Source organism: Clarias gariepinus, chromosome 13 (genome assembly GCF_024256425.1).
Source record: "Clarias gariepinus isolate MV-2021 ecotype Netherlands chromosome 13, CGAR_prim_01v2, whole genome shotgun sequence".
In the NCBI taxonomy this organism is placed as follows: Eukaryota; Metazoa; Chordata; class Actinopteri; order Siluriformes; family Clariidae; genus Clarias; species Clarias gariepinus.
The window spans coordinates 28,630,326-28,657,725 of record NC_071112.1 but is presented as its reverse complement, the minus strand read 5'-3'; the positions used below and the strand labels follow the sequence as shown (position 1 = coordinate 28,657,725).

At 41.3% G+C, this 27,400-nt stretch overlaps 1 protein-coding gene across 8 annotated transcripts in view; it reads left to right on the top strand.

Annotated features, from left to right (window-relative positions):
- Positions 1-27,400, top strand: part of nrxn3a (neurexin 3a) — a 327,753-nt gene that overhangs the window by 206,822 nt on the left and 93,531 nt on the right. Inside the window, exon 1 of one of the 8 annotated variants that reach the window (XM_053509391.1) lies at positions 2,712-3,069. The exons of the other annotated variants lie outside the window; for them this stretch is intronic. Within the exon in view, the coding sequence (XP_053365366.1) occupies positions 2,793-3,069 (277 nt within the window). The 5' untranslated portion in view covers positions 2,712-2,792. Of the gene's footprint in view, positions 1-2,711; positions 3,070-27,400 lie in introns of those variants that run through there. 8 annotated transcript variants of the gene reach the window in all.

Here is a 27,400-nt window from a genome sequence, read left to right as displayed (position 1 = left end):
GCATGAGTGCACATCATGGGGTGCCAGATTTTCAGCACAGCTGGTGATGATGTCACAGTTATGACATCATTTTAAAAAAAATATGAAAATCAAATCAATGTGTGTGTGTGTGTGTGTGTGTGTGTGTGTGTGTGTTTAAGACATCAGGCCGTCTGTGGCTAACCGCCCTTCTCTGAGTAGATGAGGCTGCACTTTAATAAAACCTCTAAAACATGTTTTTACGAAATGAGTATCTTTCCAACAGATTAATTTTGCTGCTAGTCTCAGGCTTCTGTCTGACGCATGGTGGACAATCAACACACGTGATTATACACAACAACAACAACAACAAGGTTTACATGTAGAGTATGTTTCAAGATGACGGTGATGTTAATGATGATGGTGATGGAGATGATGATGGTGATAATAGAGATTATGGTGATGGAGGTATGTCTACTGTCTGTCGATATTGAAATACGTTTTACGCACACACACACACACACACACACACACACACACACACACAGTAATTCTGAGATCATTCATCTCTAATTGTTCTTTCAATCTCTTGCTTTTTATGCCCCTGTTGATCTGTTTAATTCAATGTTGTTAGTTATTAATGAATTAATAATTAATTAATTATTAATGTTGTTACAAAGTGCTTGGTTTTCTTTCTCTCTCTCTCTCTCTCTCTCTCTCTCTCAATCGTTCTATTTCTGTCTCTACTTGCTTCCCATTTTTTTTTTGCTTTTTTGGTCTCTCTCACAGACTCTCGTTTCTCTGCTCCCCCTCTCTCTCCCTGTCTGTGTCTCTCTCTCTCCCTGTCTGTGTCTCTCTCTCCCTGTCTGTGTGTCTCACTTCCTGTGTCTCTCTCTTTCTCCCTGTTTGTGTCTCTCTCTACCTGTCTCTTTTCCTGTCTGTGTCTTCCTCTCCCTGTCTGTCTTTCTCTCCCTGTCTGTCTCTCTACCTATCTCTCTCCCTGTCTGTCTCCCTGTCTGTGTCTCTCTCTCCCCGTCTCTCTCCCCGTCTGTGTCTTTCTCCCTGTCTGTCTCTCTCTCCCTGTCTCTCTCTCTCCAGGTCTCTCTCTCCCTGTATCTCTCTGTCTGTGTCTCTCTCTCCCTTTCTCTCTTCCTGCCTGTGTCTCTCTCCCTGTCTGTGTCTCTCTCTCATCATCTCTCTACCTGTCTGTGTCTTTCTCCCTGTCTGTCTCTCATTCCCTGTCTGTGTCTCTCTTTCCCCTTCTCTCTCCTTGTCTGTGTCTCTCTCCCTGTCTGTGTCTCTCTCTTCCTGTCTCTCTCCCTGTCTTTCTTCCTGTCTGTCTCTCTCTCCCTGTCTGTGTCTCTCTCTCCCTCTCTCTCTCCGTCTGTGTCTCCCTCCCCGTCTGTGTCTCTCTCCCTGTCTGTGTCTTTTTCTCTCCCCGTCTCTCTCCCTGTCTGTGTCTCTCTTTCCCCGTCTCTCTCCCTGTCTGTGTCTCTCCGTCTCTCTTCCTGTCTGTGTCTCTCTCTCCCCGTCTCTCTCCCTGTCTGTGTCTCTCTCTCCCCGTCTCTCTCCCTGTCTGTGTCTCTCTCACTGTCTCTCTCCCTGTCTGTCTTTCTCTCCCTGTCTGTGTCTCTCTCTCCCCGGTTCTTTCCCTGTCTGTGTCTCTCTGTCCCAGTCTCTCTCCCTGTCTGTGTCTCTCTCTCCCTCCCTGTCTCTCTCCCGGTCTGTCTCTCTCTCCCTGTCTCTCTCCCTGTCTGTCTCTCTCTCCCTGTCTGTGTCTCTCTCTCCCTGTCTCTCTCCGTCGGTGTCTCTCTCCCTGTCTGTGTCTTTCTCTCCCTGTCTCTCTCCGTCTTTGTCTCTCTCTCTGTCTGTGTCTCTCTCCCTGTCTCTCCATCCGATTCCCCCCCTGAGTAACGCTCAACTTGCTCTGCAATGTTTTTGCCGCATTTGTTCTGTGTTGGCTGAAAATTTGCATCGAATGGCTTGATCTGTCTTTTCTTCTTCCCCATTCTGTCCATGTGCACACACACACACACACACACACACTTCCCCGTTTTTCCTCGTGCTGATGTGCTGTTTCTTTCACCTGTGCTCTCAACACACACACACACACACAGAAACACTTCTCTATCGCTCTCTACCTCCCTCCCATCGTTTATTCTCTCTCTCTCTCTCACACACACACACTCACACACACACACTGCCGCGCGCTGCTGCTTGCTAGAAGTGCGTCAGGGTTCCGACTGAAAACCAGATGAGAGAGAGAGAGAACAGAAAGAGAGAGACAGTGTGTGTGTGTGTGTGTGTGTGAGAGAGAGAGAGAGAGACAGTATTACGCGTGTGAGGAGTGAGCCCTGCTTCTATCCGCAGCTTCCTTCCTTCCTTCCTCTCTTTCTTTCTGTTTTTTAAAGGACCGGGACTGCGTTTCTTCTCCTCTTTTTGGCAAACGGAGTGCGCGTGTTTTCCCTTTTTGATTGTTTTTTTTTTTTTTTTTAGAAATTGATTATTATGATGAATGAATTCTCCTCCTCTGGAACGCGCACATCTGTTTTGTTCTTTCTTTCTTTCCTGTGAGTGACTTGAGGCATGGGTCATGACCCTGGGAAATTATACGGCGCGTAATTGACGGTGCGTCGGTTCCTCGGTGTTGTTCCAGACGCGCGCGCTCGGCTCGGAGCGCACCGGCACCGGCGGGAGTGGGGGTGGGAGGGGGGGTGGGGTGCTGGTAGGGGTAGTGGTGTTGGTGGTGAGTGAGAGCCATGGGGCTTTCTCCATCATGAGAGAGCCCCCCTGTCAGTCCCCAGTGTCTCTGCGTTGCGACTCGGACGTGCGTCATGCGTCCCTGCAGAGCGGAGCGGCGGCCCGCGGGCGGCTCTGTCTCCGTCTCAGGCTCGACCTCCCGGATATGGATGTGGTCTCTGACTTTGGGATGTATCGCAGGATCGGTCTGGACCTCATCATCCTCCTCCTCCTCCTCCAGGTACGGCGGGAACTCCGTGGCACCCGCTGCGCGTCCCGTAGCGTCCAGCTCGCACGCGTACTCGGAGCGGGACTCGCACGCGGCTCCCGTCTCCATCTACCGCTTATCCGCGTCTCTCAGGAGCGGACACGGTGAGTCTCTCTGTCTCACCTGCGGGTTCCTCACTCATCTCCAGGACACAATGTCTCACATCTTCATCACTTTATCAGAGTCTCTAGTGTGTGTGTGTGTGTGTGTGTGAGTGTTTAATTCGTGTAGAACTTCTTTCATGTCTCTTTGACCCTTTCATGCCATGTTCTCTCTTTTTTCCTGTAAGTAAAGGTACTGTATAGTCTGATGATGTCAACTTTGAGACATAAAAGTGCTTATATAAGTTTAGTTTTTTTTTTTCCTATGGAAAGATTCCTCTTTTAATGCTTTAATCAGTTAATCATAATCCATAAACCCATTTTTATCCACATTTCCAGGAGGAAAATACTGTACATACTTATACAAATTAATGGTGCAAAACCTAAAGGTACCAGACCGGCAAGCCTCTTTTTTTTTTTTTCCATTCCTTTTTTTTCTTCTGCCCCGAGAGAGCGACACAGTAATTCCAAAACATGCTGAGCTGTTTGTTGAAGGTATTCACCATCTGGCTGCGTTTCAGTAATTTTGTCAACCGGTGTGATGATGTGACGGTGTGATGGTGCAGTCCCAGAAGTAAACCTACAGAATCGTACCATTCCTTGTCCCTCCCACTGAAGTGTATTCACGTCTCCAGCTTTAGTTCTCATCTAATACCTCAAAAAAGTGCACTTTAAACCTGTAAGATGTGTGAGCCAATTATGTAAAAAAAAAAAAACTTAATAGTTTTTAGAAGATTTAGAAAGATGCAGGTTACAGATGCAAAAGATAAAATGACAACGTCATCCTTTTCACTTCTGCTCCTTTTCAGAGTGTTTAGGAGATATTCTAGTACTGTGATGCGTTCACCTTCACTAGCCGGCTGGGTGTCCATACGGTGGGCAACAAAGCAAAAAGAAGTGTAAGTCCAGTTAAAGGACGGTACCCTAAATCATTTTAAACGCTCCAATAGTCAAACAACGAGGAGAACTCTGTAGAGACAAGAAGCCGTGTCTAGTGCGGTGCAGTGTTCGCCGCTGTTATTTCAGCACTATTGAGCCGCTGAAGTGCGCTCTGGTACGTTCACAGACGCAGTATTCTGGTCAACAGTGTAAGGTATTGGGATATCAGGATAGCTTCTGGTGGTGTAATGGTACTATGAGAAATACAGGTATAACTGAGTATCTTTTCTCATATACTTTTTAGTACTTTAATGTTTTAACCTTTTTACCTAGAAAGATTCATACTGTATACATAGAGTACAGGCAGAGAGTTACATTCCTTATACTGTAATCTCATGCATTACATGTACGGGTTATGTACTTTAAATCAGTTCTAAAGGTACAGTTAAAGATCCACTTTAGTACCCTTTATCTGAAAAACACAAGAAATCTTTTGCAACACTGTTGAGATTGAGACATGGGTTGTACTCGTTCACTAGTCGACTATGTTTTGACATTTTGACATTTCAATATTTTGATGGTGTGATGGTGCGCACTTAGAAATAAAGGTAACAAATAATACTTTTCCTTGACCTGTGAGTAATAAGGGGAACCATGTTGGACACAAGGAAGGGTAGAGTTTGGTACCAGTGGGTCGTTCACTAGCTGGCGATAAAGTGAGTTTTGTTGTTCTGATGGTTTACGTTCAGAAATAAAGCGACGAACCGTATCCTCGGACCCTGGGACATGTGTGTCCCCCTGAGTGTGAATCTTCAGTTTATTTGAGATACAGATTTTGAGACACTTTTAGTCTAAATGCTGATGATACAGTAATGGTACCACAAGTAAACTCCAGAAACGTTTGAGGTTAATACAGAAAGGAATTTGTATTGAGAGGCGAGCAAGGGACCGAGGCTTAGCTCAGAGCTGTTCTCTCCAAGCCCATTAGAATGAAGAAGAAAAAAAACCCCACAGCTTTAATTTATTTCTTAAGAGCGATGTGTTGCAGCTTTTCGCACCTCATTGCGTTCAGGGTTTTTGTTTCCCGCAATTAGATCGGCTTATTTATCTTACACAGTGTCTTTACATCCTGCACCCTAGCATTAATTCTGTGTGAGTGTGTGTGTGTATGTGTGCGTGTATGCGTGAGTGTTTGTGTGTGTGTGTATGTGATGGTATCAAACATTTAAAACCCGCTGCCTAATTAAACGACGTGTTGAGGAAGTTTCAATTTGCAAAACAAACATCTCAGGTCGTGTTACTTTCTTGATTATTTACTGATGATATACTCCTGATCTTCTCGTCTTTGTTTTTTATTTATTACTTATGATTTTTTTTTACTTACATATTATTCTTTTATTATTATTATTTTACTACATTTAAAATTTGAACTTTTTTATTATTGTTTTATTTTTTATATATTATTTTGCACTATTATAATTAACAGTATAAATTATTACTATTATTATTATTATTAATATTAATATCTCTTGTTTTTTTATAATTATTCAGCTTATTATTTATTAATAGTATATAAAATTATTTAATCTATTAATAAGAATTTATTTGTTACATAAATAAAATACAGTTTACATTTTTTTTTTTAATAATTACTGCCAATTTTTTTCCCTTTACTACAAAATGCACTTCAATAGTAAAAAAGGCGGGGGGGGGCAGTCCTAATAGTCTCATTATATTTAAAACGGAAATGTTTTGCCCTCGAGCGTTCGGTCCAGAACAAACACTCATCTCCACTTATTTATTTCCTCAGCTTTTCTGAAGGCAGATGAGCTCGTGTTGTTTTTTGGGGAGCAATAATCAGGTCAGCTCGCTCTCCAGGCCGCAGCAGGACGATTAGAGCGAGAGAGAGAAAGAGAGAGAGAGAGAGAAAGAGAGAATATTCTTTACCAGTTCTTTTCTTTTCTGTAATGCTTTGGCAAAACTCTACATGTTTCTGGTTATTTCAGTAAAATGTGTTGAATTAAGTTGAATTGAAGCGAAGAAGGTAGAGAGAGAGATAAAGTGTGTGTGTGTGTGTGTGTGAGAGAGAGAGAGAGGGAGAGAGGGAGAGAATATTAGACAGACATACAGGTAGTGTGAAAGAATAAGAACAGGTATAATTCTCACCATGGCCCAAATTTTTCTGCCCACACACACACACACACACACACACACACACACACACACACACACACACAGCATGTGTGTGGTTCTAGAGGTCTGGATTAAATGATGCTCAGGATGTGTCTTTGTGTGTGGAAGCAGATGAATGACCCAATAAACCGAGCTTTTGTTTAGAGTTCAGGGGACGACTGCGAGCGTGCTGTAGGTCTGCTGGGTCTAAAACTCCTCCTCCTCCGTCTCCTCCTCCACCGTCTCCACCTCCTCCTCCGCCTCCTCCTACTTTTATCTTCTGAACTCTGTCCTCCGTCACTCTCCTCACGTCCCCTCCGCGAGTCTCTTCACAGTTCTCGTCTTTAGCAGCATTCGGTGACGCGAGCTTTGACCCAAGTAACTGAGTAAATAAGGAAGTAACTAAATAATTGTAAAAAAGGATAAAAGATAAAGGATGGATTCAGGTTGGTTATTATGCTTGGCTTCAGCATAATCAGACACACTGGCTTTAATCTAAATAGTTAATCAATGAATGAATAAATATATATATTTTTAAAGCAGAGGGCAATAAAAATGTCAGTTTTTTTCTTTCAGTGTCACAAAATTCATCCAGCTCTGCTTTTGTGCTTGACCTTTAGAAGGATGCTGTCAAACTAGCCTTCCTTCTTTTTTATTTTTTTTAAAGGGCAATAAAAGGATAAAATGCCTCTGACGTCTAAAGCTTTACAGGCTATACTATCTTTTTTTTTTTCTTTTTCCTTTTTTCGGACTAAATGGTGATTTGAAAAAAAACAGAGCCAAACAAATCATAAAGAAACAAAAAAACTATATAAAAAAAAAAGAATAAATGCCTCTGGACTTTTAGTACTACAGCAATTTTTCTTTTATAGTTTTGTAATTAAATCCCATTTTAGTCGAGGTCAGTTTTGTAATCAGCGCCTGACCTTTAGCAGGACGTCGCCAAATTAGCTTGAAAAAAAGAAAGACTCCAAAAAGGGCAAAAAGGAAAGAAAACAGTTTTAAACCTCTTTGGTATTTATTTTGCCAGACTAGCATTTAAAAAAAATTATAATATTATAAATAAATAAATAGAAATAAAAAAATTAAGTTTCTGTAAATCACAATGTAATCACATTTTCATTCCTGAATGGTTTTGTCATTAGGGATTGATCTTTATCAGGACACAGCAAGCAAAAAAGAAAAAGATAAAAAGAAAACAATAACAAAAAGGGGAAAAATGCCCTATTTTTCTTTCAAGAAGTAAAATAAATAAAAATGTCTATTTTTTTTCGCACAGTTTTAGTATTGGTGTGACTTTAAGTTGGAAACCCCCTAAAAAAGTAAAAAAGAAATGGAAAATGTTTTTAAAAAGATTTGTGGGGCGGAGCTTTGTGAACATGGGCGGGGCTAGGGGCTGAACATTGTACCCTGATGTAACCTCTGAAAAATGGTGCAAACACCATGCACACGGAAATCGAGCCAAGCTGGGAATCGAACCCGGACCCTGTAGGTGCAAGGCGACAGTGCTAACCACTACACCACCGTGCCGTCCGTATTCCATCTTATTGTATTTTATTATATTGAACCACGTTGATGAATTTTCCAGCTGTTTTCCGATCTAATTGAATCAGGTTCCGCTGTAATTGTTTAAACCTGTTTAATTAACACGCGACACCTTTTACACAGAATTATTATTTTTTTGAACCCACACTTTTCTTATCAAGCTTGACAGAAGCACTAAATCATAATTGCAATAATTGCCCCGCCATTATAATCCTGTTTAAAAAAAAACCACCCAGGACGCTTAATGCACCTATTATCAATACTTTTCCATTCGCGTCTATTTTTCTGAAAAGAAAAGACTTTGAAACCCACTTCCACCTTAACTCATTATCATGCTTCGTCACTCTGGCTCCGAGCTCCTGCCTGCGTTTTGATTAACGCTCCAGCCGTCTGCTTTGAAAGGCGAGAGCTAATGTCCTCTCCGTAGCGAGAGTGATTGACTCACGACGTGAAAGAATGTAATTCTGTTACATTACTGTAAAGGAACTGAGCTCTGCATCTCACTTTCCTCCGTGCTGATGTAAAAACTTCAGAACTTCATGAAGTTCATAAATGTGCCTTATGTGTGTGTGTGTGTGTGTGTGTGTGTGTGTGTGTTATTCAAGTGTCCATGAAGGTCTTACAGCTTCATGAACGTCACACTTAACCCGGTTAAGAGCAGGGTGAAGGTAGTGTTGGACTTCACGGAAATGCTGTAGCATCGCCTCGGCGAGAAATAAAACTCGGATCAAAGCTGAGGTTAGAGCCGTGTCCTCGGGATAGAGATTATTAGAAACGGTGAGCATGGGGCGAAATGCCAGATAACAGGATTTTCACCCGGCCTGGTCGCAGTGAGTGAGAGAGAAAGAGAGAGAGAGAGAGAGAGAGAGAGATTTTCTTCCTAAGAAGGAAATAAAACACTCTGTGTTGCGATGTATAGGGAAATAATCATCAAGCTATAGTCATACAGTGGACCCTCGGTTCACGACCCTCGGAAGTTCTGTTCATGACCAGATTTGGTCGCAGAACGATTCAGTTTTACCCAGACAACAGGTATAAATGTAAATAGAATGAATCCGTTCACTATAAACTATATTTAACTTTTTATTTGTTTTGTATTATGTCACAAAAAGTAAAACGAAATATGTAAAAGAATTTTTTGGTCGTGACCCACTTTGTTTAGACTCGGGGGTGTTTGTGTAACTTTTAAAGGAGATGCATCTGTCTGTGAAACTGTAAACATTCTCTGCGCAATCAACAGTCCCTCTTTGACTTGAACGCACCTCATATTAAGGTAATCAACACTTTCTGACCAATCTGTCAAATGTCTTTCAGATTCAGGTCTCGAGTATGAATACACAGTACAGTGTGGCGTCCTCGGGGTCCATCACTCCAGATTATGTTGTCGTGTGTTCTGGTTCGATTATAACGCTCAGCGATACACGCTGCTGCTCCAAACGACTCGCCAACAGCAAAACAACAAAAAATTTAACATACACACACACCCTGCCATGATCCGAGTGAAGCCTTCCACCTAAATGAATTCTCCGATAACACGATGTTGCTGTAAATAGATACAAATAAAAGGCAGAGGTGAATTTTTCTCTTGTTAGTCATGACAGATGCTTGCGAAGCGCCGCACACATCCCCTTTACATATTCAGCGCGCCTGTTAAGGAGAGCTGGCGGGAACCCGAGCGTAAGTCTGGGATCAGCGGAGCTTTTTCCTGGCTGTCGTGTTTGACGATCAGAACGAACTCAAAAAGCTTTCGATATTTTCGATCCGCCAGCAGCCTAATAAGCACGAGCCGTTCTGTCAGGAAGCATCTCTACATCCCTTCTCCAGCTCTTAGCTTCTGAGTTCTCGAATCTGATTGGGCAGGAGGGGGTGTTCACTTTTTGTACAACTCAACAGGGTCATGAACAGACAGGCATCCACACACAGAGGTGTAATCCTTAATGTGGGACGGGTTTCTTGAAGTTTGTTTAAGGTTTAAGGAAGGAGTCTCCAGTGTCAGACTCAGATTTTTTTTTTTAAATCAAAGCTCTTGTAAATCAAAATTGATTAGTATATAAGCACATTACAGAAGATCTTAATGATTTTAAAGATTTTAATGATAATGTTTAATGCTGGGAGGGCGAATTCAACAACCCTCGTTCCATCCAAGTTCAGCTGAGACTCCTACAGTGTGAAGCTCCTGCAGCTCCACTGAGCTAAATCTTATAGGTATCTTTTAAAGTTATGGGGCGTATTTGTACACATGTTACTCTCTTCCCTCTAAACTAGCTTTTACATTTTTTGCAACATCATTCCCATATTTCGGGAATAATGGTAAGGTATCGTTCTCCTGGACAGATTTTTAAAAAGGGTCGCCCAGTGTGGGAAACACTGTCCTGTTAGAAGAAGAAAAAAATCATAATGTAACAATCATATTCATATAGACAGGTAACACAAGTTAATTTTAACAAGTTTATTTGCTCTAAATTAGTCCAAAATTCATATGCAGATCATTTATAGATTATAATCACTGTAGATCTACTTTACACGCTTATTGCCCACATTTAAAAAATAATTCAAAGTAACAAATGAATAAACCCAAAGAATACCCCATAATGGTAGACGTGGAAAGGGGATTAGTCAGAAAGCCAATTCTAAACATCATGCTACTCCCAGCATGCTTCACTGCAGGGGCGGTGCGCTGTCATGAGCTGTTTTTGTGTAGATAACTGACGACTGAATTGTGTAGGATTGAACAAGGCGCTGTAAAGAGCGCGGGGAGAAAAACAGAACAGAAGCAACTGTACAGACCGAACGCTAATGCTCACTAGGATGATGTGGACTGCTTAAGGTTCATTAGAGCTCTCAGAGAAGATGAGGGTTCGCGAGAGGGAGAACGAGAGGAAGAGAGCGCCGGAGCCGGATATCAGCCTGATTGTAATTAGCGCTGCACAATCACAGTCATCCGACCGCTGGCCACCGTAATCATCCGCGCCGCCGATGCGCTGCGATTATTTTACAACATCCAATTAGATCTTGCGTGGAAACACAAGCTCGCCGCGACTATGTGCAACAAAAGCGCGCACACAGAGCACCGACCGAAGCCTGAGGTGTGAAACTTTCTGATTGAAATGAATTTTTTCCCCAAAAACCCTTTCATAAGCGGTATCCCGCGCTCATCACTAATGGCTAGCTGGAGGTTAGGTCGATGAGATACGGGCGTGCCGTGGCACTTCAGCTTCGCTCCGTGTCCGGCGAGTGGGAAATGACTCACTCGTCCTGCCCCTGCTAACGAGTAGCGCTCGTCCGCGCAGGAGAAAATGAAGCTATCACTTCCCGCTATCACTCCAGCCCTGATCGGGGAGATACTGCAGGCTAAGAGATAGAATGTGTTTGGAATTTCAATAGGTAGATCTCCGGGTGGGCCGTGTTCCTCTCAAGACAAAGCTCACACAAGTTCTGTTCTGATGCCTTCATTTTCTTTTCCGGCCCTGCAAGTCTAGTTTCTGTACGGAGGAGTTGTGCGGTGATCTAAAGCAGCCTTGTTTATAATGATAATACGATCATGGACGGAGTCTGATGGGAAACGCCATGAGGTTAAATGAGGCTGAATTGCTTCTAAGTTATAGTTTGAGATTTGATTAGCATTAGCCGTGGACGCTCACCGGATGCACCAGCGATCTGTGCTACTCAGTTCCAAGCCTTTTCTCACCCTTTGTCTTTGTAACATCATTAGATGCATGGAGCGCGAAGGCGTATAAGGATGGAAAGGGTAAGATGAGAGCAGTACTACAGAAAAAATAAAAAGCGTATTTATCGCTCGCTCGTTCCTGCGAACGTTAAAATAATTCGAAAAGGCATTAACTGGCAGGCAGCCAGAGATCTTATTTACTCCACGCTGTTGAGCTTCTGTTAAAAGCGCGCTGCGTTCGAATAAAACCGATTGAGTCTCGTTTGTGTGGTCACTTTAGTCTGGTTCTGAGTTTTTCTTTTTTTCCTTCCCTCTTTTTATATAACAGCCAGAACAAAGAGCCGAGAGCTCCGGCTCCACTCGAACACTCCGAGGCGACAAAAACCCCTCGGAGCGTGATCGTACTCGAGTCATAACAGATGTTATACGTGTTATTTTTCTTCTCATCGCCTCCCTCCGTCACACCTACTCCTCACATATGTTCCGTTTGTGTAGGTTACTTGCAGATTGTTAAGAAATGAAAATAAATCGTGTTGCTATTCACAGAATCCGAGGTGGAGATTTGAGGTGTTGGTAGACTACACTCTCGTCTTTCTCTCTCTTTCTTATTTAGAAGCTGCAAAGTTGGGAAAAAAAAAATGAATCAGAATCGTAAAGCGTGCTACAAAAAACAGGTGTAAAATTTAACGCTTGAAGTATTATCAGTGCTGCCAGGTGTGTGATTTCCTCACAGACTTGCTCTGTGCTCAACGGAATTTCTTTTTATAAATTCTTCCCCTGAAATTGCATCACCGCAAATTATTATTTCACAAACTTCTTTTTCAATCTACAGACACACCAACTTTACAGTTTTATTTAACATATGTAATAACATGTATAGATTAGTAGTTTAGTGCACAGAATAGGATTTAGCCATAGATTTAGTACTAATTATAGCATGCTATTAACTAGTTTAGTGTGCAAGGTTGGATTTCGCCGTAGATTTAGTTTCCATTAGAGCGTACTGTTTAGTAGTTTAGTGTAGGGTGGGATTTAGATGTGGATTAGTATCTATTAAAGCATACTAATTAGTCGATTAGAGCACATTGTTGGATTTAGCCATAGATTTAGTATTTATTGGAGCATGCTATTAAATAGTGTAGTCTGCAAGGTTGGATTTCGCCGTAGATTTAGTATCTATTACAGCATACTATTTAGTAGCTTAGTGTACAGGGTGGGATATACCTGTGGATTTAGTATCTATTAGAGGAGGAGACTAATTAGTAGTTTATTGCACAGGATGGGATTAAGACATGGATTTGGTATCTATTAGAGTGTACTATTTAGTAGTTTAGTGCGCAAGATTGGATTTTCCCATAGATTTAGTATTTGTTAAAGCAGACTAATCAGTAGTTTAATGTAGGGTTGAAATTAGCTGTAAATTTAGTATCTTTTGAAGCATACTGTTTACTAGTTTAGTGTACAGTGGGATTTAACCATCGATTTAGTATCTATTAGAGTGTACTATTTGTTAGTTTAGTCTGCAAGGTTGGATTTAGCCGTAGATTTAGTATCTGTTAGATCATACTATTTAGTAGTTTAGTCCATATAATTGGATTTAGTTGTGAATTTAGTATGTATTAGACATATTATTTATTAGTTTAGTGTGCTAGGTTGGATTTAGCCGTAGATTTAGTCTATACTGTATTAGAGCACACTAGTTAGTAGTTTAGTGTTGGGTGGGATTTAGCCATGGATTTAATATTTATTAGAGCATACTATTCAGTATATTAGTGCACAAGGTTGGATTAAGTCGTAGATTTAGTATCTATTACAGTGTACTATTTAGTAGCTTAGTGTACAGGGTGGGATATACCTTTGGATTTAGTATCTATTAGAGGAGACTAATTAGTAGTTAATGCACAGGATGGGATTAAGACATGGATTTGGTATCTATTAGAGTGTACTATTTAGTAGTTTAGTGTGCAAGGTTGGATTAAGCCTTAGATTTAGTATCTTTTAGAGCATACTATTTAGTAGTTTAGTCCATATAATGGGATTTAGTTGTGAATTTAGTATGTATTAGACATATTATTTATTAGTTTAGTGTGCTAGGTTGGATTTAGCCGTAGATTTAGTATATATTAGAGCACACTAGTTAGTAGTTTAGTGTTGGGTGGGATTTAGCCGTAGATTTAATATTTATTAGAGCATACTATTTAGTATTTTAGTGCACAAGTTTGGATTAAGTCGTAGATTTAGTATCTGTTAGAGCATACTATTTGGTAGTTTAGTGTACAGGGTGGGATGGAGCTGTGGCTTTAGTGTCTGTTAGAAGGTACTATGTAGTAATTTAGTGCAGGGTAGGATTTGTCCACTTGAGTTGTTTTGCTTTGCCCATGTAGACGTGTTATACTGCCACCGGTTCAGAAGTGCCAGCGAAAGCTGTCCACGTCAACACTAAACAAGGAATTCGGCATGGCACGACGAGGCACAAACCACCTACAAGCTGCTACCATCCACCTGCTAATTACTTGTGCACTGCTGTGATGTTTTTATAGACAGTGACTACATCATAATTTTGAGCATGATGAAAAAAAAATGATGGCTACGATTTCTAGTAGCCTGCTACAAACCACACCAAACTCTGCTCAACATCCTCACGAGCTCCTAATGAATTAGTGCTCCAGGATCTTCTTGAGGAACGCGGGAGGTGGCGACTATGGCGCAGTTACAGTGACATTCTCAGGTACAACGGAGCAAGAGCTTCTTTCATTATTGACAATAATGATAGACGATATTACTAAGTGTGTTAATATCAGACACGTTTTGTTGAAAGATAGAAATGTAAATAGAAAAAAGTTGCTACCTAAACTCCCTACTGATCTCAATCGAATTGTTTTGTTACTTTTTTTTCCGAATGGTTTTTTGAAAGAAGCTTCATTATTTTCACAGTGTGAAGTGACCTGAAAGTCTTCCAGAACTCACCTTAATAGAAGTTGTAATGTCCTGCCGCAAATTGCGATGGCCTCAGGAAGGCTCGTGATTACAATCTGACAAACCGCACGGCCTCGTAATCAAGTGTCCGTCACCTGGGCTCGGCCGCGCTCTCGGGAGCCGGGGAAGATAGAGCGCTGCCAGTCCAATACTGCTTTGAAAATTAATGAGCTGCCATGCTGGCTGACGCACTGTTATCTCACACTTCCTTTTGTTTGCTGCGCTGTGTATCGGTGGGAAGTCAGAACTCAGGAAACGGCACGTCAAGGGGATATAAAAGCCTTTTGAAACAATCACGTAAAAGCAAACTCATCGTAGATGTTGAAGTGAGTTTGGAAAAGACTCCTCTATTCACTGCGGGGAGATAATGAGCCCTTATTGGTGCTCCTGAATCTGCTTACAGGTCTCTTCTTACACTCTTTGTTGGCACGAATATACGAATATAGAGCATTAAGATCTAACGTAAAGCGATTTGTGTGTATGTCTATGCGTGTGAGTGTGCATCCACTGGGGCTATTTAATTACCAGCCAATAGCAGAGCTAATTTATTCTCCTGCTCGCTCCGGGGACGAAGTTAGAGTTTATACACTTAATCATTGGCGATGGCGTCTCAAACACACGCACCCTGATTACTGGCCCCTGGAGTCGTACCTTCAAGGGCCTCATGGGTTGAACAGTGTTTACGTTCTCCATGCCGATTCTCTTCTTCCCTGGAGTAACGGTCTTTTATACCACGGCAGAAAAAAAAAAATATATTTTTTTACACTGTGGTTTCACAAACTTTTTCAAAAATATCCTGAATAAGAATTAAGTGTCTGAATAGCATAATTATTTTTATACTCGCAAAAAGTTATCCACTGTATGTTGTGTACCCGTGGAAGTTTTTTGTCACATTATTATATTATTAACCCTGAAAGAAACAATACTGGTGATCTGAGATGAAGAACAGGAGAGAGTACAGGATGGTGTTGTACACCACGTAACTGGAGTTCGACAACTTAACACTTTGACTGCAAAATGAGATATCTCCACTTTGGCACTTTTGAGAAAGAAAGCAATGTTGCAGCAAGATTGCAAATTCAATAGAGACTTTTAGTGCAAACTGTCCAAAATTCGACATCAAAATATTTCGGGTTGTATCCGTCCGAATTTGGTGTGATTTCGCAAAGTGCTATAAATCTACTTTAAATAGTTTTGTCACAATGAATAATTTATGCAAATCCATTTTGAAAAAGATAGGTTTTAATAATAATAAAAGCAAACTCATCTTTAATTTTTTATAGAAGCAAATGGGAGCAAAGGTACAAAGTATTGAGATTTGGTTGCAAACAAACCTTTTCAATTATAAAACTGGCTTTGTGGTTAGCATTGTCGCCTTACACCTCCAGAGTCCGGCTTCAGTTCCCATGTCTGTGTTCTCGACGTGCTTGGTGGATTTCCCCTGTGTTTCTCCCACATTCCAAAGATTCATGCAGTTTAGGCTGAAAAAGTTTGCCAAAATTAGTTGAGGTCAAAAAATGGTACTTATCTCATTTTGCTGTCAAAGTGATCAAAAATACTGCCAATTTGAGTCTCCTTTAATGTCCACAGCACAGGCGTGACATGTAGCAGGGTCTTTTACAGGTTTCACATGTGGTGTGAAAGAGTCATTTATGTAGCCTTCATGAAAGGAGTCTCCAGTGTCAATAATTCGTAGCGGTCAGAGGTAAAGCTCTGCATTTAGGTTTGCACTCATGATCTTTTATTCACAGGTCTATTGCTGCATAGATATTGAAACAGGAACCACAGTTATATAATGTACATTTTGTAGTAAGCAGGATGTTATGAATATTTACACTTTTAATTCACTTTAACTTTATAATACAGATGTTTCTCCAGTGGTTCCAGAGTGCACAACTACTCATTGTGTAAACACACACTAAGTGCAAAATGAATCCGGCTTTAATAAGGATCCGCTCAGTCTCTTGGCTGAAATCAAGCCCCGTTGTGTGAACACCTACGTGTGAATCACAAAAACAGTTTGGTGGAAAGTGTTAAGGTGCTGGCGTCCCGTTTCCCGTGCAGACATGAAGGAAGTGTCAGCCACCGCGTCTTTCTGCTGCCTGCTGAAATCTGTCTCCTGTTTTGCCACGGGGCCGTTCTCTTCCAGCGCGGCATCGTCCCCACGCCAAAGCTGTACCATCTATACCCCCCCCCCCCTGTACGCCCCCCCCTCCCCCCCCCACACACACACCTCCTCGTCCCCATTTCATAAACTGACAAAGAACTCAGTGTCATCACACATTCAATATCGTCAAGTTTTTTTGTTTTTTTGTTTTTTTAGGAAAGATGTTTGGGGAATATTGCAGAGCCTCCAGTGCTCCTCTCTCTCTCTCTCTCTCTCTCTCTCTCTTTGTCTCTGTTTCATCCACTGCAGTAAATGATTCAACAGAAGTATATCCTGTAGGATTATTCACACACACACACACACACAAACAAAGAGAGCGAGAGAGAGACTTCCAGGAACTAAAATCGGTGTTATTCAGGATTTTATCCTTATCATCTAACATGATAGTGATGCCTCGACACAGAGGTAATCCTTGCGTTAAGGCATTCAGTGTGTTTGTGCAGTTTTTACACAAGCATGCTACACTTCGCCATACTCTACACCAAATTGTTTTTGAAACACACTCTCACTCGCTCGGATCGTCTACACCGCTTTATCCTGTATATCCCAAGAGACTCACAGTGGGACACGAGGCGGGGTAGACACTGGACAGGGTGCCAATCCATCGCATGTTATGAGAGTAAAAACATGCTTTATTTCTCTATATAATCCTGTTACACTAATGCACTTATCCCAGTGTTTCACTAGCGCTTTGATACAAATGTAGAACGTTTTCTCAGCATGATCACGTCAGAAACGCAGGCCTCCCAGGAACTCCTTTAATGACTTTTCCGAACATGTGGAAATGGTTCGGAGCGAGTTCAGGACTGTACGGTGTTTGTGGCAATAACTCCCACCCGAGTTCCTGTAGTGTTGGTTCCCACAGACAGATACGTCTCTTCCTTAAATTGGCGACAAGTTATCCACGATTTTCAAGGATTGATTCAGGTGCTGAATGTTTAGCGGGAACCACTGCAGTGTGCTCCGATTCGCCTCATCATTCATGGACGTTCGACCTGCTTTAAAACGTTTGCACCATTCTAAATGTTTTACTGCGGCTAAGAGTCTCATCGCTCAGAGGCCACAATGCTAGCTGAGACATGACGGGAGTCTCATTTTGTTGGAATGAACAGGTGAAGTCCGATGCAGGACCAGATGTCCGTACTGAAAGGAAGAAATGCGATTCGGAAATAGAGGAGCTGTTGGACGTTAATGCTAGAAATGAAGCACAGACTAAAGATAAATTTAGGAAATGCTTTGGGTATAAAAATCTGGTTTGTTTTCGTGAGAGGCAAAAGTTTTAGTGCCTCACCGCCCGCCATCCAAACAATACGGCAGCTTTCCCGAGACGCTGAACTATTTTCATATCCCTGGTGCTTACCAGTGCAAAGGCCATGGAAAATAGCACGGTGTAAATCTGTGTGTGTGTGCGTGCGATCTTGTGTGTGTGTTTAAAAACGAGGTGCTGAATAAGAGTGAGTTTTTTTTTTTTTCATTGTTTCATTTCTTTTTGCGAGGTGTGAAATTTTAATGGAATAGTCGAGCTCGAGGAAGGCTAATGGCTTTCTCACTCCCACTTAAACAAGCCTGCGTGTGTGTGTGTGTGTGTGCGTGCCTTAAAGGTTTGCTCATCATTTTGCAATGGTGGCTTTACTTAATGTACTCACATGCATAAAAAAGCACAGCGAGTATTCCGCCTTTTCCATCTCCATAAATTACGCTGCGGAAGACGTGGCGATGGATGTAATGGCTTCTGACAGACAGCCATTTGCTCTCGCAGCCTCATAAATGTGTGCGATGACTTTAAATTGATTTTCCTTGTTTTCCCTTTCACCGGGTGGAGTGGCTTACCGCTCGGCTCGGCTGCTCGTGAGTCTCGTCGCCGGCTTCCTCTGATGATCTTTTTGATCACATCCAGCAGCTCCGTCACTCCATGGTCATGCGGCGCTCTGGATGCTTTTATCATCGGCACAGTCATGCTGACAATTTTCGGATGCTAACGCTAAAACAACGCGGTAGCCTTTTTTACATAACAACATCACATCTGTCGTTTACTTTTGTATGATGTTCTTAAGAAAAGTTATGAATGCTAACCCCGCCTCTAACAGTGGGCGTTACGTTCCTATCTTCTCATATGACTTTCTTATGAGACTGGGGGGAAAAAAAAGCTAGCTAAAGTTACGGTTAAGTGTGAAATTCTGGATTCCGATTGGTCATTTTTTATTACATCGTATAATGTGTCATCGTTTCTATAGAGTTGTAATTGTTAAAGCAAGGTCCTTTCTTTAAATACAAGTTGGCACAAGTCTCTGAGCTTATCCAAAGTGTGTGTGTGTGTGTGTGTGTGTGTGTTAAAGGAAAGGTGGAATACCCCTCAGATAATGCATTTTCATTTCACACGCCCAAATGCACCTTTTCAATGTCTATGTAAATTAGCTAAGCCACGCCCATCCAGAGAACAGAAAAGATGAGAAAGAAGTCGGAGGCGGGATATCTTCTTAAATGATGTCACACTGAAATCTGATTGAGCGGTACAAAAATGGAAAAAGGGGGAAAAGGAAGAGGATTTTGTTTCTTTTTTTTTCCCCTGTGTTTTGTTCACACGGGCTCACTGGTTGTCGAAACATGATTAAAAAATGAATTTTGCATAATAAGTGCCCTTTAATGGCTGAGGAGTTTACGCTTTGTGCTTTATCATTAGGTACGAGCTGCGACAGTGAGAAAAATGAGCTAACAAGCTTTATGGACATTCAACAACATTAAAAAATTTATTTATAAACCAGGTATAAATTGTAATTATGAAAACATTACAAGGTTAAAACACCCCGGAACCTGCTGTTATAGGAAAATAATCAACAACAGGGTTTATGTGTTAAAGGTGTGGATGTGTAAAGAGTAATCAGTTTCTAGGCATGTGTTTGTGACTTTAATGTCAGACTCATGCATTGTAAATGTAATCCCAGACACTTTACTGAATCATTCAAACTAAATAAATTTTGTAATATTTAAGATACATTTTTTTTTGTTGCACGATTAATTTTTTAGAATGAATGTAATTGCGTTGCTGTATGAATTTGGAAAATACCAATCTTTCCACTACTATTAGTTAGTAGCATCAGTTTAGGCTCAAATTCAACAAGGAATCAAATCAACATGACAATATGTACAATACTCAAAAAAAAGATCACAATATTCCTTTACGCTGTCTTATCAGTGTATCGCATTGCCCAGACGTGCGGTACGTCAGTTCTTCAGAAGGTCAGCGTTATCGTAAGCTCTCGCTCTCGTGCTGAAGGACGGCGTGGCGCTGGTATCTGCGAGCGATCGGATCTCTTTGTCTTGGTGCCACCGAGCGCCAGATCAGGAGGGCTGGGTAAAATGCAGACGAACACAACACACCGACTCTGGCTCGGCCGGAGTCTACAGGGGATTCCAGCTAAAGGTCATCTAAATGGAGCTCGGACCAGCACGGCCACACGGCTGAGCGCGAGCCAGGCAGCGCTGTGCAGCCAAAAGGCTTCGTGTGACACAGAAATAAAGAGCGAGTTCAACACAGCCAGGCGAAAGCAGGCCAACCCCTTTACAAACTCAAATCCTGGAGCTTCTGCGAGCCGCTGTGTAAATGTTCCATGGTTAGAGAGTTTAAATCAGAGCAATGTGACGCTGAACTCCTTAAATCTTTGCTCTTCTTTAAGTAGTATTTTGCCACATTGCAGTTTTAGTTAGACAAAATAAAATTTAAATCTGAAAGGTCTCTTCTTCTCTCGTCAGTTGGATGAGCTCAGCTTAGCATCCAGTCATTTCAGCTTAGCATCAAGTTCAACAATGTATAAAAAAAACAAGATCAAGACCATGACCTTAACATGCGACACAATCTAGTCCCCAAGCTCAGTCTCTAAGTATTTTCTATATGTGATGCTTTTTACTTCTACTCACTACATTGCTTGATAAAATCCCTGTACTTTTACTTTTTGCATCTTAAGTAGAGACTTACCGTGACCATACCGTGATCAAAGTGTCATCCCTCGTGGGAAGGACAGACACAAAATAATTCAACCAGTCCAGTGGCAAGTGTGGATTGGTTATCGCAACAAAATTATTGACGGTTACCCGGGCAACGGATCCTGCTGTTGTCAAACTGGAATTAATGGCGATCTATTTAGCTAGCTAACATATTGTAGTGAGCAAAAGAGTTGCTAACTCTTATACGTTTAATTTATGTTTCAACCAAAAAACAATGTGTTATTTATAACAAGCTTATAATAATTTATTTTGTTGTGTGCTTTTGTAATCCTATTGTGTTCTGTATGCCTGCTGTGTGGCCATGTTTAATTGTATACACAACTTGCATTATAGAGGGTATCTATAGTACCATCTATAGTACCAATGGTAGCACCTACCTAGCTAATACTCTACTAACTAATAAACGCGGTTAACTTTTCATATCATTCATATAAAATTCAATTAAATTAATGTTAGCAACATATCGACTTCACTTGTGCTAAAAATCTTTCTTTGTAGAGTAGTTGTACTTTTGTATTTCATGTACGTTGTAAGGCACTTGCTTCAACTTGAGGAAAGAATTTAAAGTGGTACTTCTACTCGTAGTGGAGGACATTTTCGGCAGATACTTCTACTTTTACTTGAGTGTTAAGTTTGTGTACTCTGACTGTTTGCTCCGCTAATACCAGGTTAGACTTGCATCACCTGAAAAAGCTAACTTCCGTAGCAGAATAGCAGTAAAGTATGGTTTCCGTAAAAAGAAAATCTTCAGATGAAACACTTTTAGTTTCACACAAAAATATAAAAATATGAATGCTTCATTTCCGGACTTCTTCACTTTTGCTTGTGCACTTTATTTACTTTTTGCTTAACACTATTAGTGACTCTTACCTACAGACTACAGAGTGCGTTCTGGGTGCTAGGCTATAGGATTTGGATGCTAACCCACTGCACTGCATTGTGGGATATTACGGGACGTTATTACGGGACGTTATAATAAAATGGCAAATCCCTTTTTTATTAATGAATTAACCTTTTCGTCAGCAACCCACAGTACACACATCTATTTATAAAGCATCCCGTGTGTACAATTATTGCATCATATAATCGTATGAACAGAACGTAAATCATATAATTATTACAGCGTGTGTAATGTCTTGTAAAATGGTTATGGTATAACATGTTATTAATATGTCAGCCTTAGTTACAGCCATGTATGGTTTGGTATATAGAAAGTGTTATGACAGATTTTGTCAATTTTAAGAGAAAAAAATGAACTGGAATTTTTTTTATTTTTATAGTTTCATTAAATTTAAAGTAAAATGTACAATATAAAAAAAAATACATTTTAACATATTAAATGTTTATAAATAAATAAATAAATATCCATTTGTTGTTCTTATACGTTTAGTCCACTGTCTACAAAATATTCTTTGTCATTTATCATTTCTGATCCTTCTGGGCTATAAATTAGAGCCCCATGACTTTTAGATTGCTTCCAAATTAACTGCAGGATAAACGATTAACGACTCAGTTAGGAGAATTTGTTACAACGTCGTGCAGATTTTTTTTTTTTCCCGCCAGATCTCTGGCCTTGAGATTGAGTGTTGAATTTTTAAACAGAATGAAATTAGTATGCTCGCTGAACCGCGCCAATAGCTCCAGGGCGCGGCGTTCAACTCGAAAGTAAAAAATAAAATAATACGGCGGCAGCCTCGAACGGTCGTGCGTGTGCACGTTTAGGTTGTGAAACACTCTGCTGAAGGTGCGCTGTTTGGATAATGGCTTTCCTTGCTGTAGGGAAGCATGAATAACTCCTACATTCCTCATCCTGCCAGCGCGCGGCTCGGGGAGCGTAACCCGAGAGCCGAAACGCGGCCCACGCCTGGCTTTCCTCCCGATCCTCTCGCTCCTGCCGTTCCGACACGGCCCGAATTAAAGGGGTTGCGTTCGATTTTTATCATCAAAGGGAATTAGCGACTGTAAATGGAAGCAGAAAGCGGTTCCCCTGGGTTTCCTTTGTACTCTGTTTTAATCAGACCTTCGCTTCCTGTGCGCTGATGAAATGACCCGCGGGAATGAAGGGACCACTTTTAGCAGTGTCTGTCTCTATCTCTTAGCCTGCCTCTCTGTCTGTCCCTCTGTCTGGCTTTGTCTGTCTCACTGTCCGTCTCTCTGTTCTCTTTCTTTCTCTGTGTCTGTTTCCCCGGTTGTCTCAGTCTGTCTCTCTGTTAGTCAATCCGTCCCTCTGTCTGTCTGACCACCTGTCTTACCGTCTGCTTGTCTGACCATCTGCCTGTCTCTGTTACTTTCTGTCTGTCTTTCTGTCTTCATCTGTCTCACCGTCTGTCTAACCATCTGTCTCTATCATCTGTCTCCGTCTGTCTTTCAATCTCTCTGTATGTCTCTGTGTTTGACTCTCCATCTGTCCCTTTGTCTGTCTCTCCGTTTGTCTCTGTCTGTCTCTCTGTCTGACTTTCTGTCTGCCTGACCACCTGTCTCATCATCTGTCTGTCTCTTCAGTTGGCTCTCCATCTGTTGTTCTGTGTCTCTCTGCCTGTTGCTTTGTCTGTTTCTCTGTCTCACATTCAGTCTCTCTGTCTGTCTCTCTGACTATCTCTCGGTTCATTCTTTTCATCCTTCTGTGTCTGTCTCACTTCATACTATAGAAGGAGCTTATAGAGCTTATATAGCTTAAAGAGCTTATCACGTCTATCGGTTTTACTCTGTGTCACAGATTGAGGTGAAGCAGGACGCAACCGCAGACATTTCTAAAGTTTTCCCACTAAAAAGAGCTGAAATTGTAATTCAAAAAGAAACACAAGAACTAGTTAGGCTAAAGGCTAAAGCTAGTTTATGTGTTTCTGTTACACGGTAACCGTGTAAAGAGTGTAAACTGCAGTCACGAGTCCACAACAAACTGAAACATTGACCTTAAAATAAATTAGACTAGCTAATTAGTGTGGTGAAGTGAATCCTGGGAATTAAGAGTCTTACAGATCAGAAAGATGAGTGGAAACTGTGACATTTAGAAGTTACACTGAGATTAGATAAAAATGTTATGCTATAAAATGCTATCTACTCGTTTTTACACTTTAGCGCTTAGCGATGTATGGCTAAACACAATGTAACTGTGCAAGACGCTTAGGCTAGTTGGCGTCCTGTCAGTGGCTAAACCATGCTAAGACTCTCAAAAGACACTTTTACTAGAACTCTGAAGATAAACAGCGTTAGTTAACAAAACATCTCCATGAGTTAACACACGACATAGCTTGTTGTAGTGTCAGCTAGCTACAGTACTCTAGTTTCCTGATGTATATATACATGACGTTGGTTTGTTATAGCAATATAAAATGATGTATGCTAGCTAACGGGGCCCGTTACCAAATTAGACATGTTACGTTCCTATCTAGCTCATAGATATACTGTAGACTTTCACAAACTAAATATAAATATAACATACATTAATATTAATGATTATAACTATACATTTTAACTGCTCTTATTATACATACGATACGTTAGCTGAGTTTCTTTGACAATGTAAGTTATTATTTATGAGTTTATGACAGATATGGCTTTCAAACAAGATTGAAGTGCTTTACAAACATGATGCATTATTTAGAGATATATACAGTAAGAGTGTGTTATAATAAAAGAAGCAACGCCAGCTGGAGTGGTGTTACTGTAACTCCTCCCACTGAAGTTGATTATAAATTCTATCTATTTATAGTAATGTTATGTTTGTTAAAGCGCTAGCTGTTGATATCCCTCAGTGAGGCATCTCCCTCAAACTCCCTTTATTTCACTCCTCCTCTAAATGCACCATTTCAGTGTCTATGCAAATGAAGTCCTGCTGAGCCACACCCCCTTCGGACAAAATCAGAGTTGAGTAGAATACTGGGGGAGGGACTTTTCTCATATGAGGTCACAATGGGAGGAAAATCAAATTCACTTGTGTCAACTGCAGCCAAAACAAAGATAGAAAATTTACTATTTCACGTTTTGGTTTGTGCACACACACACACACACACACCACCGGAGACCTGTCTCAATGTCTAAAAAATGTCAAAAAAATTAAGTTTATATAAAATGTGCCCTTTAAGTAAACATCCTTTTAAGTAAATCTTGTTTGTAAGTCAGTTTATGTGCAGAAACGATAAACATTTAGATCAGGTGTATAAAGTGTACACTGTATATACTGTATAATATATATACCGCCACTCATAGTCCTGTCTGCTATCAGACCGAGCTCAGTGATCAGACGAAAGTTTTAATTTCCTCAGACTTGGAGTTGGTGCAGCTTCAGCCTGACTGGCTGGCGTATCGATCCGTCAGTCAGCGTTGAGTTTCTTTGTCTGTGACCCTCGGGGGAATAAGATGATTTCAGTCGTCCTGTTTAACTGATCCGTCTGCCTTTATTCAGCATAACCTTGAAATGCGGCTGTCATCCGAACCGACCCTGAGCTCGTCCACCTGAAGCGCATGCGCCCTTATGCGGGACGGCCAAACGGAGCCATAAAAGCAGAGCGCTTCAAGGAGGACGTTCGGAGTAGGTGAACAATTTAACGCTAGTAACAAAGCAACAACTAGCTAGGCTCCTGTTCTAACCAAAAACTAAAAAAGAAAGTGTGTTCTACTTTTTCCTGGACGTCTTTATGAGGAGCGTATCATCACGACGATCGGGTTTAAACAGCGACGCCCACGTCTTGACCCCTAATTGTGGAAAAAAAAAAAAAACGATAATAAATATATAATCATTTTCTCGCTGCTGTTTCATGTAGCTCTGTTTGCTATGCTGTTTCATGTCGCTGTCTTTGCTAATCCGGTGATTCGAGCTCCTTTTAAATTCGCTGTTGGCTGCTACACGCACATGGTGTCTTTGATTCGTCTCTCTCTTTCATTCTCCGCATCTCACACATACACACACACAAACACTCACACTCTCACACACACACACCTGGCAGAAGGACAGAGAGATTTGCATCCTTTATTTCACTCTGCCAGCTCGCCGCGCATGTCTCGGATGATTTCCCTTTAAGTCCAACCTTCTCTTTAGCAGCTTCACAGACAGGAAAAGCCCCGGTGTAAACATCTCCTCTACACCTTGGTCAGAAGGTGTCGATAAATTTTCTACAACAACGGCTCTGACAGATCAGTGGCGTGTTTATTAATTCTGCCACGTTAACGTTTTTAAGCGTAACGGAGTAAGAGCTCATGCACTGGTACGTGAACACACACACACACACACACACACACTTTATAAATCATAATGAGACTGGTTTCTGTAAAGAGGTGATTACTTGACATGCACGAAAGGAGTTTCCAGTAAGAGAATAATGTAATTTCTTCACATAATATACATTGTTTGCGAAAGTTTGTGAACCCGTTCTTGGTTACATTAAATGACGTTTGTTTGTCTTGGTTAATTTTCGCACAGGATATATATTTTTGTCGAATATTTTTATAGTCATATTGCAGCCTATTTTAAATATTATACAGCAAGGCATGTGCAGATACACTGGCACAGAGGTAAAGGTTACAGCTGTAATGACATTTAAATGAGATTATTTGAATCTAAAACAAAATGGTATTTTAAAGGTCCCATATCTTACTTTTTCAACACAGGTATGAGAGATCTCAAATACCCCTCAGAAATTCCTCTAAATACACCATTTCACTATTTTTGTAAAAAAAAAAAAAAGGGGGGGGGGGAATTTTGGCATAATAGGTGACCTGTTATTATTCACCTTGCGTGTTCTTACACGATTAGACGTCTTATGGCGGTCCGTATTTGTAAATATACACATTAAGTAGTTTTTATCTTTTTATTAATTTTTATAAAGAATACGTTGTCATTTTTGCAAGGTATGAGGGTGAATCAAAAATTTTCCGCACTCTGGCTAAAGAATTTATTTTAATGAACTTTTTTAAAAAGTTGAATACATACTGTTCAACACACTTTGTCTATCTGGCAACAAGCTTCCGTATTCCCCGTAATATTTTTAGGCTGAGCTGCAAGCCACAAACACACCGCCATCTTCACTTCTCCATCAGAAGTGAGTCTTCGTCCTGGTAGGGCCGCTTTCAGGGAACCAAACAAGTAAAAGTTTGCTGATGGTATGGGCAGAAGTGTGCGGACGTGCGTCGTCATGCGAGATCATGATGCTCTTGTATAGCAGCGTTTAGTCTGAAGTTTCGGCTTCAGCTCTTCAATAAACATATTTTTTTCCTGATAAAGTTCCGCTACTGGCCCTTACGAATCCCAGACAACTGTAAGCGTTAATGAATTTTCCAGCTGATGTTTGATAGTAGCCTTGAACGGAAAGCGCTGATAACACAGTGCGGGCAACAGATGTTTTAATATAACTGGAGTGAGCATAATTTTTGACTCACCCTCGTATTTCAGGTAAAAACAGTCAGTCACAGTTTACTTGCTGTACTCAACATAGTATTGCAGGCCTCTCTCTCTCTCTCTCTCTCTCTCTCTCTCTCTCTTTCCTCTTATGTTTTCTGTCTGAACCTGAATGTCATTCGCTCACAGCGTCTCGCTCCAAACACATGGTGATTTATCAGTTACTGGCGTTAGCGCGATGCCAGACGTGCCCTCGCTGGCCTCTTTGTCACGGCAAACGCAGCGTCCCAGCGGGCGAGCGGCGTTGTTCGGGTGCCCGAGTCGGGCTGACGTGACCAACCAGCCAGAAAATCAGCAGTGACGTGGCCCAAATGCCCACTGACAGCTTTTCATGCTCGGCGTCACTCGTTCCAGCCGCTCGCAGCACCTCTGCACACTCCGGCTCACTCATTTATCTCTCACTCACTCTCTCTTTCACACACACACACACACACATGCACACACACACCGTAACAAGCCTGTCCAACACTCCCATCACCTCAGCTGATTGATTGATTTAGTAACAGGGAAGATTCATGTACAGTACCAGCTG